This window comes from Lissotriton vulgaris, chromosome 2_1 (genome assembly GCF_964263255.1).
Source record: "Lissotriton vulgaris chromosome 2_1, aLisVul1.2, whole genome shotgun sequence".
Classification (NCBI taxonomy): Eukaryota; Metazoa; Chordata; class Amphibia; order Caudata; family Salamandridae; genus Lissotriton; species Lissotriton vulgaris.
The window spans coordinates 1,950,229,360-1,950,243,920 of NC_141687.1; the positions used below are offsets into that span (position 1 = coordinate 1,950,229,360).

Sequence of the window (14,561 nt, forward strand, 5' to 3'; positions counted from 1 at the left end):
CACGTTCATATGCTTATCTAGCATTATTCCCATAGAGCTTGTGGAATCATTGATGTTTGGAGTGCAGTTGAGAGGTGTTAGTTGACACATCCATTCTTCAATGTCTGTAGAGTGTTTTGCTGGTCCGATAAGGAGAAATTCTGTTTGAGGTACCTGATGTCCTCAGGGAGGACACTTTCAGGTACAGTGCTTGTCATCAGCATAGATGTGATAATGGATGTTGGACAATTCCAGGATTTTTGTTTGTGGCTCCATGAACAAGTTGAAGAGGGTGGGTGAAAGCGTGGACACATATGGTATACCCAGAGTGAGCGGAAGGGGTTTGGACAGAGCCAGATTCACGTTGGGTCTTTGTGTTCTATTGTGTAGGAATCAGGAGAACCAGTTTAGCACAGTCCCTAATAGCTCCATCCTCTGCTCCTGCAGCTCGATAAGGGTATCATGTCTACCACGTTAGGTCAAGGAGGATCAAAAGGCACGATTCATTTAGGTCCAGCATTCATAGAGCATCATCAACAATGTTGGTAAGAGCAGATTCCATGCTACGACCCTGACAGAAGCCAGATTGGAATTGGTCCAGCAGTTGGAATCATTCAATGTGGCTACATAGCTGGGTGTGTTCGCATTTCTCTAGTAGCATAGCCAGAGTAGGAATGTTGGAAATTGGACGGAAATTGTGAAGGTTAATGTGGCCTACCATCGGTTTTCAAAAGGATGGAGTGACCTGCCCTGATTTTAGGCAATCCAGAATCGAACCTTGAAGCAACGCGGCGTTAATTATTTTCTTCCATATAGGTAGTATGGAGGATCTGATCTCATTGCAGAGACTGTAGCCTTCTATAAAATGAATGCGTATAACTGATTCTTTTCCACAATAAATTATGTTTGCAGATGTTGATATAAATGAACTAAAATACCAAACGATACACATTGTCCGTGTTTCTTGCCATGGAAAATGCATTTTCAGACTGTTAAACATCTTTGCATATTGAATTTTGTTATAACGTTGCTGAAGCTACTCTTCATGTTTAGAAGTAAACACTGTATGCAACACCAAGCTGGTAATAACGCGATTTATTTTCTCATTGGCTTCTTTCTTTTCAGCCTCATCAATGCTGATTTCTGCGCTGCTTCTGTGGCAATTGCATTTGGAGGAGTGCTTGGCAAGATTAGCCCTGTTCAACTTATGATCATGGCGCTGTTTCAAGTTACTCTATATGCTGTGAATGAGTGGGTCGTCATAACAAAGCTTCACGTAAGAAAATTTACTTCATACTTCCTACATAAATCTTCTTTTTTGAAATCAGCAAAAAGACTAAACAGAGTACAGGACCAATCGATTAAAATGAATCCAAGTGCAGGAGCTACAGAATATTGAAATAAAGATATTGTAGAATAAAAAAAAATGACTTGGCTTCACCTTCCCATGAATCAGAAATGATCCTTGAAGTAGGTGTCTATGTTTAAAGGTAACCAAAATAAAGGGTGCCACTCCGTTTCCTGGGAAATAACCCTCCACAAGGTGAAGAAAACACACTTGTCATATAATCCTCACCCACCAGGGTTGCCCCTTAGTGGCATGCTTCATCATCTGGTCCATCCCATTCTGCTGTGAAATAAGGCATGCTGTGACCTAAAAACTACATGGGAGTACTTATAGATGTGTTACTATGGCGTAGAATGATGATAATAGGAGTTGAGGCATTTTATTTAATGTGGAAAAAAACTAAAAAATACCTGGCTAGTAGGTAAACTATTATTTATTCTGATCTCTAGTAGGTATGATTGAAAATGGGGAGAGGGAAGGATGGATAACTAGGTGCCTGCCTTTCAGAAGGTCGACATGTTTCAAGCCATCCCCTTAGTTTTTCATCAGGACCAAGGATCTACCTCCTTGATACCACTCCTGTAGTGCTGTTGTCGCTAACCACACTAAAATATTCTGCATTCTACATATAAAGAGATTATACCTACTGGGCATTCTTTGTTTTGGAATCTGCAATATATAATCATGAGAGAATTAGTCTGCAAGAGGTTTGTCAGGGAATATAATCTTCAACCAAGATGTTTAAATGAAAGTACTCAAATTATGTATGCAGTTTATATATATTCTGAACAACACCTAATAAGTCATATATAGTGAACTAATACATGCTCAAAATAACGGTGAGCACTGCTAATAAAATTAGTATACTTTCTAACACACAGCGTTGCACATAAAAGAAGAACAGGTCAAGGTGACCACCAAGAGAATGACAAAGGAAGCACACCCAAACTCGAGCAACTAACCAGGCCCAAGCAGCCAACCACTCTAGTTATCAACGTAACTGACAGAAACCTCACTACTGCACAGATGCAGATTTTGAAGAAAGGCTTTGGTTTTGTCCCCTTTGACCCCATTGGACAAATTCCAACTCCGCTGTAAAATCAACACGTTCATCAGGAAAGTCAAGCTGAGGACCTTCTTTGAAGGCAAACCATTGATCAATGACACCAAGGATTTTCTGGTTTGAGAGGGAAATCCACCTTCACCCCTCTTGTTACGTCAGTCCCGGTTGAGATATTGGACTTTGAGAAAGCACTTCTGAAGGAAATAGGGGAAATTAACCCAAACACTATCAGGACATTACAAAATACAGCCAGGAGGGAAAAAGTACCCATCAAAGATCTGACTGATGACAAAAACATTGTGATCAAGCCAGCTGACATAAGGGGAAATATTGTCTTAGAAACAGCTGGGGTGTATCAGAAAGAATGTCTGAGGCTTCTCAATGATGAGAGAAATCATGAAGTTCTCCTCGTAGATCCAACTAAGTTTCTGAGAACACAAATAGGCCACATTACAGACAAGCCCTGGTACATGACTAGATTTCAGAAAAAGAGGGTGTGTTTCTTACCAATAAAACCTCGGTCACTCCATATTTCCACAGGATCCCAATGATAAACAAGAATTTGGTTCACCTGCCTGGGCGACCTATACTGTCCTGGATAGATTCTATTTTAGAGGCACTATCCAGATTTGCTGTTGCTTTTTGGGGCTGCTAGTTCAAAACACCAATACTTACCTCAAAGATACCAAGAACGGTTTACACCTCCTAAGGGATTCCTTGATTGAACCAGAAATGCAGCTTCTAAGGTGGCTTGACTTTGAGGGCCTCTATACAAGGCTCCCTCACAATGAGACCTATCAAACACCCAGTAATGTAGTGATGGAATGCTTCATTTATTTTATGTTACATTTTACTTTTTAAATTGAAGGGACATTTTACATCCAAAAACACAGAACCAGCATGTTAGGCACCTTCAGGCCAAGCATTGCTAGCCTCTATGTCATTTGGAGAAACACAAGAGCTTAAGCCCTCAAAACCCCTATCACAATCACATTACATTGTGGAAGAGATATATTGATAATGCCTTATTCATATTGAAGGGCAACAAATACATAGCAAAGTATTTCCTACACTGCCTGAACACACAGACCAAGTTTCTTAAGTTCTCTCATACTATCAGCAAAAAAGAACTGGTATTCCTAGATCTCAATATTATACCTGACCAGGGCATAATCAGAACTACAACACATGAGAAACCAACAGCTAAGAACTGCATACTCCTTTACAACAGTTTCCTCCACGCCACCTCATAGAAAACCTCCCTTTTGGACAGTTCCTTAGACTGAGAAAAACTTCTCGAATCTGCAGGATTCGAAAGTGCAGTCAGGACGGCTGGCAACAAAATTTGAGGCCAGGAAATATCCTCACAGGATAGTGGCACAAGCTATGAAACAGGCTCAAAACAAAAACAGAGAAGCCCTACTGGACATCCACCCTCAAAAAGTGAAAGAAGAGAGACCCATTTGTGTCACCACTTTCAAAATGACTTCTAATCAAGTAACCAACTTATCTGAAGGAGGACGAGGTTTTCTGTCTCACTATCTCTACTGCATTTTTGATAGTTTTTGTATATGTAGAAATGTACCATTGAGTCCATGGTGTAGTAAGGTCTACAATCAAATATGGCACACCCCTGCTCTTGATGTATGCTGCTGCACCACAGAAAGGTATTTCAAAGGAAGCCACCTATAGGAGATTCCGCATTGCCTCTAATTCTGCAGATCGCTATATGCCATTTTCGACATCCCAGACCAGATGTCATTCCTTGTAGGATTCTAACGCAGCACAATGAGCAGGAGTTTAATCCGCCAAAAACTATTTGATGAACAGTCCTTTGATTGAATGCCTTCTAAACCCATTGGAGATTTCACACCAGTCCTTGTGGAAGCTTTGTATAAGGGCTTTTTTACCTGAGACAATTTTCTATGTGAGGGATCTAATATTTTAGTTTTTCTGAGGCCAACAAACAGGCATGTCAAAAGTACTACAATAGGCCTAAGTATGACCTGAGGTAGGCAGTTCCGACTACAGTATTATGATGGGAGCACCAATAGGGCGGTCCCAAACATCCATTTGTCAATGGAAGCTTGTGTGGCAGGAGGGAAGGACCTGCAACACAAGCTTCCATTGACAAATGGATGTTTGTAAACATCCCTGTACCAGGTGGCAGGCACCTCATGGTGCCTGCCTCATGGTGCAGGCGTATTTAGGGGGCACCATAGGTGCCACCCATGCCCCATAGCGGAGTGCCAGGGAGATAACCTTTCTAGGGGCCCCCAAAGACACATCCGACAGCCTTTTAATGTTATAAAGTCCGACATGAAAAAGGCTGTCGAATAGTGCCATCATAATCTAAACGGCGGAGCCAAGCCTGGCTCCGCCGTCATTCAAGGGATCATAGTGTTTTCCCAAGCACTCACGGGCTCCTTGAGCCCGTCGGAAGCACATCATGTGGTTCCTATACCCGATGCCTCTGCCCGCTGCATCATAATGCAGTGGGCGAACCACAATGCCAGATGTCGGTGGGTCCGACACTGACGTACCATCAGTGTCTGACCCAACAACATCATAATCAACCCCTATGTGCCTGCAATCGACACCAGAGTATCTGGCTTACAGGCAAGATGTACGCATTTCTTGTTGTTAAAGGCAGTTACAGTGTGCAACTCTACTTTTTGCAATCAGAAACTTATTTTGTGAACTGGCCAACGCACTTATAGCTTGGCTCACAAAATAAGGAATTAAAGTGATCACATCGAGGGTGGCCTGCAATAATCAGCAGAACACTATCCCTTTGATTGCTTTGTGATAGGGGTTTTTCAAGCAGTTAAATTTTCCTAACAGGAATCAGGCTTCTTTAAAAACAACGTTTCTCTTTTGAATAGTTTCAGTGACTCGATTTTCAGTGCTGGATGCTACACACATAAATGGTGAATAGCCTAAATCAGTAAAATTACAAAATTGTAAGACTACATTTACACGTGAGGGGCCTATTCACAAACGTAAACTTACTGTGAGTAAATATGCGTGTGAAAATGTACTCTTATATTTTTTAATAACTTAACTACTTTTGGCTATTCACTATTAATGTAAAGGTGCTCAAAAGTGTAGATTTATATGTCCTCACACCCTGAATGCAAGGGCTGAAGCTAATCTATGAGTGTGACGTTACTTCTTGTAAATTATAGGGTAAAGTTTAAAAGTGTAATAAACTTCAAAAAAATGTTTATACAAAGGTGCTAAAATGTATGCTAATTAAATAAAATATTTATTTAAAATGACCCACAACAATTCTATTGTATTAACAACTTAATTTTAAATTAAATATTTAATTATTTTTAATTTTAAACATGTACATTAACATGATTTATCTGAAGTTTAATAAATAAAATGCCGCCTAATGTAAAACAATTATATATTTTTATTATGTATCCAAAACTATTAAAAGCGATGTACTGAATTAATTAACTGTAATGCAATGAATTTTATAAATATTTATGCTACATTCTTTCTTACATTTTAAAAAGCTAATAAAATACTTTAACCCGTTCCGTGCTGCCGTCGTCCGTTGGCCGATGGGAGCACTACCTCCCTACTGATGCCGTCGGCCAACGGCCGACACATCCCCGCCCACCCTTTAGAACACCCGCACCGCGGCATAGAAACCGCTGCGGTTAAGGCGTTAAAATAAATTAGTATTTATGGTTTTTTTTCAGAATATTGTAATCTATTTTAACTTTAGCTCCTTTGTGGTTTTATTTTACTTCCCTATCTTCATTACTTTCTATGGGAGGGTATTGCAGTATCTGTGAGTGACCTTGGGAGGTGCTGGACTAACTCCAGCTCTGAGCTAAAGTATATTTATAATCGTTTTGAATCTTCTTTTGGCTGCAAAAACTATAGAAGGGCAGTTTGCGAATGTGAAGAGGTGTACTCTTTTCTGGGTGGTTGCATGGCCCTTCCTAAACCCTTCCTTAACTTACCCATACTACTCCCATAACCCCTTGCCCTTCGTAATAAGTATTAACCATTTTCCACCCACTTCCCTCTGCCCCTGTCATATTCACGACTAAAACGTATAGCTGCATGCGCGGAGGTCTCTCATGTTGGATGGAGATGTCCACACATAAGAGGTAGAAGAGGTTGATATATTGGTACGTAGGTATGTGAATAGCATTTTGCGGTACGTTATTAGTACTATTGTAAATGCATTTCCTAAATGTCCTTTCACAATGCAGTTTCTGAATAGGCCCCAAATTGTTCAAGTAGTCAATGAGAATGTTTACCATAAAGTGATACACCTCTGTTTGTTTCAAATGAATTATGTGTACTAATGTTTTAATATTTTGTATGGACCCATGGTGTTGCCAACATTGATGAAAGTGTAACACCCTGGAAATCTAGCTTCCTATTGTGTTCTTTTTATTTATTTTGATTTGGGACCAAAGATTTGTTTTGCTTCTACTGTAACCTCAAGTCCATGCTTCCGACATGCTGCTTAAAAATAAGATACCTTTATTTTCTCAGCAGTGACTGTAATTGCTGTTTGGTTGGTTGTTACCCACAGCATCTAAACATATTTTGATTATATTTGCCTTGTCTCTCAGGCTGTGCTACTGAAGGTGAGACAAGAGCAAGTTAATTGAAACTGGTTTGCCACTGAAGAGTGCTCACATCAGGAGTATGCGTCTTTCATTACATGGGAGTGATATTTTTCACTAGCACTCAGAGAATCTTTGTCTTTGATGGTTACACTTATTCGTTTAATTTTGCTTATTAGCATACATCAGCAGATGTATCTGTGAGTCTTCTCAGAGAGGAGGTGGCTAAAAAAATGATTGTAAAAGGTGATATCTTCTTCAGATAGGACTTGGTTGTATGGTTATACCATTCACGTACTCCTCAGTGGGAGTATGTCCCTTGATTTGAAACATGTTACATGCCAAATGCAAAGACCAAACAACCATTATTGTTAACTGAACATTTGCAGATTCATTTCTGCTCTTAGGGACTTGTGCACTTTTCTCCATGTTCACTTTATCTGAATGTTGCCGCCCACATGGTTAGGATGTGACTGGACCCGAGAAATTTATTGAGGGAATGGGGGCAGCTGTTGAGAATGTCCCCCGACTTTACCATTAAGCCTTATTCTGTGAAGTAATATAGTTGCTGTTTTTCTTCATAAATTATTTGGGTAGCCTGTGGACAAAAGAACAATGTAATTTGGTATTAAACATGGTTGTAAAACTGAGGGGCAGATTTACAAGCCCCTTGCGCTTCCAGTACGTCACTTATTGTGACGCACTGGCAGCACATTACACTGCCCCATATTTACTAGGACAGGAAAAGCCATATGGCCCCATTACACGCAGCACTTTTTCGTGAAATGGGCATTCCATGGGTGTTACTGTGGGTGTTCCCATGCAATACCCATGTAACCAGACACATTTCCAGATTTACAAGGATTCCTGGAAATGCGTCAGTATGTGTGGCGTAGCGAGGCGCAATTGAGCGCAAATGTTTTGATTTCTCCTTGTTTTTTTCCTCTTTCAATTGGAAGAGGAAAATGCCTGTAGTGATTTTTTTGTGCAGGAAGGTGCCCCTTACTGTACAAAAACAATCCCTCCATGATGCAGGCATCCTTGCACCATGGTGCAAGGGTGCCTGCGCCGGAGTCTCATCGAGATTTTAGGCTTTTCGCGCCTATTGCTTAAGTGTATCAGCGAGGTCATTGCCGAATGTTTTTGACTTACTTATAATTGAGGTTCCAAAACATTGACAAGCAGCAACACTGCCTGCACCAGTAAAATATATGAGATCGGCATCCTTTTCATTTTGCCTGCAGGCTATAGACGCTGGAGGGTCCATGACTATTCATACTTTCGGTGCTTACTTTGGATTGACGGTGGCTTGGATTCTGAACCGCCCCTGCCTTGAACAGAACAACAATAAGGAGGGATCCGTCTACCACTCGGATATTTTCTCCATGATTGGTGAGTGCGCCATTCTGGCAAGGGGAGGTTTGCTAGTTTCTAGTACTTTATAAAGTTCATATTCGTTTTCCATATGAATCACTTCTTTTTGTTTGCAGCTCTTTTGACACTCCACCTAGGAAAATATAGCATCCCTTACTACAATATTTACTTATTAATTTTTTCCTAATTATATTTATTGGCATTTCTCTGCAACATAAAAACAGAATACCATATGACATCTCTAATGAAATTGTTGATGGCATCACTGATGACAACATAGATGACATAATCTAATGATTCTGACAGTGTGGATAGGATTTGGGGACTGAAATTAATTCAACAAGTTTCATCTGTGCCCAATCATCTATGTTTTTGTGTTTGTGAACTCGCCCACATTTGCTGTATGTCATCACACGTGTTCGTTCTCTATTCAGCGTTCTGGGATCACCCTCATAAACACCTCCCATGATCCATAATTTTAGTCAGGATGTTGACATATGAAGTAGCCTCTGGTAAGGCACCCTTACACACACCCTATACATAGCCCTGCGTTGTTTGGTAAAATTATTATTATTATTGCATTTCTTATATAGCGCCAGAATCGACCCCCGAAGGGGTTATGGCCGAGATACCCGCCACCCCCTCTCAACACAATCCCCAAAAGGAGTGAAAACCGGAAACAGTTCTTGAAGTTTTTGGAAGTGGGATGGAGTGACCATCCCGGCCGTATTTATTAAAACAAAATTAAAACATTAAACGTTTCATGTTATGTACAATTTCATTACCATATTGCGATGTTTGGCTAACCTTAACAGATTCTCTAATACAGAGGTTCTCCTAGCCGAACTAGCAACCTACAAAACATTTCTTGTCATATTGAAATTGTACAACCTAACGTTTAAGGGCCAACGGCAAGGTCATAACCGGTGTCAAGATCCCTAACCAGACTTACCCCTCCCACTTGGGATGGGCGACAGCACGGAGGCGTACCTTAAGTGCGACTACTACCAATTTCCCTTGACTTGACGGGGGCACCTAAAACTCGACGCCAGTTAAAGGTCGTTCGAATACTCGTGTGAGGTGTCTAGAAGGTATCGTGGCCCTTATCCCAACCCCACACAACTTACCGCATCTGCCGTCGCAGATGTCACTGGCCCCGGGAAATTCCCCAGGAGGGGGCTGTAACCCCTCCTACAAAGGAAGGGGCCTTGACCGCCTTTCCTTTACTTCCGGCGACCCATCCTTAGAAGGGACCGCCTCCCCATTGAGGGGCCAATGGCCACCTCTCCCGAGCGCTCCCATCCGTGTTGGGTGACGCCCACTCATAGGGATCTACTAATTAGTGCTCACCGATCATGACCTTACCGCCTACCAAAATAAATACGACAGTGCAAATTAACCTAAACATACATTGGCCACTATGACCGAAAGAGCATGCATCAAAATTCAACCCTAAACTGAATGTCTTTAATGGCAAACATACTCAAAACGACCATTCTTTATTAACTCAAAATCAACATGGCACTACAACCTGTAAACGAAAACAAAACAAAATTAATCAACTTTATTATACACAACTGGCTGTCTTCAGGGGCTGGTGGGTGGGTCAAAATTGGCTCTTCGTTCTGTCCCGAGCTCACGTGCAGCGAGGAGGTGCAGCTTCAGAGCACAAGAACAAGAGGATGTCTTCTGGTCTTGCGTCCCTTTTTATCCGTCTTCAGGGCGGGCGTATACCCGCCCCTGCCTGCCCCTGAGGGCGTGGCTGGCTGCGTCGGTGTCTAGGCCAGCCCACTCTAGGGCGGGAACGAGCGCGCCCCGGCTACGCCGCTTCGGGCATACCAGCTGAGACGCGCCTCCCGCCCAAAAATGGCTTCCCGGGGGGATCGAGGCACTCGGCCATACGTTCGGGGGGACCGATTCGGTCGCCCCTTTCCATATGGCCGAGATACCCGCCACCCCCTCTCAACACAATCCCCAAAAGGAGTGAAAACCGGAAACAGTTCTTGAAGTTTTTGGAAGTGGGATGGAGTGACCATCCCGGCCGTATTTATTAAAACAAAATTAAAACATTAAACGTTTCATGTTATGTACAATTTCATTTCCATATTGCGATGTTTGGCTAACCTTAACAGATTCTCTAATACAGAGGTTCTCCTAGCCGAACTAGCAACCTACAAAACATTTCTTGTCATATTGAAATTGTACAACCTAACGTTTAAGGGCCAACGGCAAGGTCATAACCGGTGTCAAGATCCCTAACCAGACTTACCCCTCCCACTTGGGATGGGCGACAGCACGGAGGCGTACCTTAAGTGCGACTACTACCAATTTCCCTTGACTTGACGGGGGCACCTAAAACTCGACGCCAGTTAAAGGTCGTTCGAATACTCGTGTGAGGTATCTAGAAGGTATCGTGGCCCTTATCCCAACCCCACACAACTTACCGCATCTGCCGTCGCAGATGTCACTGGCCCCGGGAAATTCCCCAGGAGGGGGCTGTAACCCCTCCTACAAAGGAAGGGGCCTTGACCGCCTTTCCTTTACTTCCGGCGACCCATCCTTAGAAGGGACCGCCTCCCCATTGAGGGGCCAATGGCCACCTCTCCCGAGCGCTCCCATCCGTGTTGGGTGACGCCCACTCATAGGGATCTACTAATTAGTGCTCACCGATGATGACCTTACCGCCACAGGCCCGGATAGTTGACCGGCTATCCGGGCCCCCCACAAAACTCCTAGCTAAAGGTCATGTTCCAACGTTTTTAACCATGCTAAGAAGTCTCCTATGAGTAACTCATTTCCCACCCGAGACAAATGCACACCATCCCCCAGATACATACTGTCATCATTAATACAACCGTGCGAGATAGAATGCAATGTCCTGGAACGGAACAACCTACTCATTTTGTTATTAAGTTTCCTAACAGAATGGTTCAAAGCAGGGGTCGAAATAGCCCCCCGCCACACTTTTCGTGGGATCATATGAGACCACGCAATTATGCACCCCGGAACTTTCCTCGCCAACCAACTTACAGTGGAAAGCATTGCCTCCAGGAGAAGTCGTCTACCGGTGGTGACCAAATCATTGCCCCCTAAATGTACTATGACTATAGACGGCGGTGACCTCATCCGCCCTAACAAACCCTCAAAGTATGCCTGAAACTGGTCAATACAGAGACCGCCCCTTCCGTAGAAGGACATCCTGTACCCGTATTCCCCAGCTACGTGAATCATGTCACCTGCTTCGAATACGTCTGCGGCACGCCTCACGTATGAGTGGCCCACGACCCACACCTCCTTTCTCACAGCCGGTGATGTCTGACCGCTGGCCCGGTGTTGGGTCGACTGCATAGTCCGCCCCGCCTCGAAGGCTTGCGTAACTGAAAACCAAACAAAAGACAAGAAGCGTGAGTACATTATTACAGCTTCACAACATGTGCAACCGCACATACCTCTTATAACAATTGGAGGACCAACGCCCCACTCGTTTTACTTGTTCCACATTAAGACCCCTGGCTGCAGCTTCTGTGGCAGCCCCTATCCGAAAGGAATGGGTCCCAAACTCACCCGGGTCCAAGCCCGCTGCGGTAATTGACATCGCGAGCACCCGCTGAAACTGAAACTTCGTCAGTGGGGTGGCGTCCGCGTGTCTCAACAATGTCCCCCCCCATGATGCCACCCTTCGTGCTAGGTAATCGTCTAAACACTTCACCGGACACATGGAAGACCCTGGAATCCTGCGAATGACTATGCAGTCTCCCACCCCACTTTGATCGGTTTTTGACTTGACAAAGGATACCGTCATAGTCTCACCCCTGATCTGAATGTGTTCCCGGCACAAACCCCCCGCCACATCCCGCTTGCTCCTTGCAACCAGCTCACTTATCCTCATAGCCCCGTGAAATGCAAGCGTAAAAGCAGCTCGGAACAAACAGGCCTCGAACTGAGACGAGCATATGGCGGGGAGTGTGGCCAGCAACTGGGACAACCTATCCAGACCTATCGGGCGCCTCTCATCTACTCTGCGACCCTCAAGGCGTTGCCACCCACGTAGCGCTTTCTGTACCGCAAAAGACGCTGTCGGGTCCTGGATATTATGAGCCCTGGCAACAAAGGAGATGGCAGCACGATGCCTCTGGGCTGTAGCCACCGACTTCCCAGCCTTACGCAAGGACATCAGAAAATGTACTACCCAATCCTCATGCCCCCAAAGTCCCCCTCTCTCAGTCCCCAAAAAGGCTAAATAAGCCCGAAACGCCCCTTCGTATGCCTTCCTCGTCCTTGGTGCTAGACTCTCTCCCACGAGGTAACGAAGTTCGGGGCACCGAGAGACCAGAGAGCTTCGGGAAAGGGTGCTGGCTCTGGGTCCGCTGAGGGAAGGTAACCCGAGAAAGCCTGCATTTGAAAACGAGACAGTGCATCAGCAGCCTGATTCATCACCCCCGGGACATGTTTCGCTCTGAATACCACGTTCAGTTGCATACACAGTAAGACAATTTCTTTAAGCAGCCTCAAAATCATTTTACAACGTGCTGCCTGACTATTGATGCATTCTACAACGGTCATATTGTCAGACCAAAATATGACAGAGTGATTTTTGAATCCATCGGGCCAGGATCTGAGGGCCACCAAAATGGGAAACAGCTCAAGGAAAGCAATATTACTCGTCAGCCCCTCTTCGTGCCACCATGTTGGCCACTTTTGTGCCGACCATTTTGTGCCGAAGATGGCGCCGAAACCCATGCTTCCCGCTGAATCCGTCCATAGACCAAGCTCTTCAGAGGACAAGGCCGGTTTGTTCCAGACGACTCGACCATTGAAATCCGCCAAAAATGCTAACCAAATACGCATGTCTTGGCGGACCTCGGCCGATAACCTCGTGCGATGGTGACCCTCCTTTAGGCCGACCATCGCCTGTGCAATCGAACGGGAGAAGGGGCGGGCCATCGGGATCACCCTTAAGGCAAAATTCAACTTCCCCACCAATTGCTGCAATTGATGCAGCGTAACTTTAGATGCAGTAATACACATTTGCAGGGTTGTCTTGAATTTCGATACTTTGGAAGCTGGTAAACGACAACAACCCTCACTAGAGTCCAACTCGATCCCGAGAAACTCGAGGCAAGTCGTGGGACCGACAGTTTTACCTGGTGCCAACGGCACGCCGAATTGATTCATTAAAACACAAAATTCAGTCAAGGCCCGGGCACATTCATCATCCCCAGCGGCCCCAAGGAACAGAAAGTCATTGAGGTAATGCATCACATTCCGAAAACCTGTTTTCTTCGTGTAAACCCATTGTAGAAAACTACTGAATTTCTCGAAATAAGCACAAGATATAGAGCACCCCATCGGCATACACCTGTCCATGTAATACGAACCTTGAAACATGAATCCCAAAAGACGTTGGTCTTCCGGGTATACCGGGAGCAAACGGAACGCTGACTCGATATCTGATTTCGCCATCAGCGTCCCGGGCCCCAGGCGATTCAAAATGGCTACGGCCTCATCGAATGATGCGTACCGCACCGAACACATTTCTGGATTAATTGCATCGTTTACCGAAAGGCCATGAGGAGCTGATAAATTGTGAATCAATCGAAACTCACCCGGGTCCTTCTTGGGGACCACCCCTAAAGGAGAACAAACAAAGTTCGGTACCGGGGGAACACGAAACGGGCCGGCAACCCGACCTCGGGTAACCTCTTTCCGGATCTTATCCTGTACTACAGTCGTATGCTGCAAGACGGAAAGTTGATTTTTGCACGTCCCGACACCCTGAAAGTTACCCACCGGGATGCGGAAACCATATGAAAAACCGTTTCGTAGCACCCCAGCAGAAGTACGATCTGGGTATTCGCTGAGCCAGGGAATCATCGCCAGGGTATCAATCGGGGTTGGTAAAGGCGCCCCTCGGACTATATTAGACCTGTTTAGCGCCTCCTCTACCCCCATTTTCACCCGATTTGGCTCTGCACGAGGACTCAGGATGGGGTGCCCCACAACCACTACATTCGTGTTTGAATTTACAAGATCCCGGGGGCCTAGTACATTTACTTCTGTTGAAATTGAAACAGAAACCCCTCTTCCCTGTATTGCCGGCGGGTCTCGGGTAATCGTCTGTACCCGTACCCGACCGAAAGGGTGTCCCCCCATTTTGGCGGGAGGACTCACCAACAGCACTCCCCACCAATGGCAC

The 14,561-nt window shown here is 44.6% G+C and overlaps 1 protein-coding gene across 2 annotated transcripts in view; it reads left to right on the plus strand.

The window, feature by feature from the left end:
- Nucleotides 1-14,561, plus strand: part of RHCG (Rh family C glycoprotein) — a 381,077-nt gene that overhangs the window by 155,758 nt on the left and 210,758 nt on the right. For both annotated transcript variants that reach the window (XM_086958133.1, XM_086958132.1), the window contains exons 3-4: nt 1,105-1,255; nt 8,236-8,383. In XM_086958133.1, the coding sequence (XP_086814259.1) occupies nt 1,105-1,255; nt 8,236-8,383 (299 nt within the window). The remainder of the gene's footprint in view (nt 1-1,104; nt 1,256-8,235; nt 8,384-14,561) is intronic.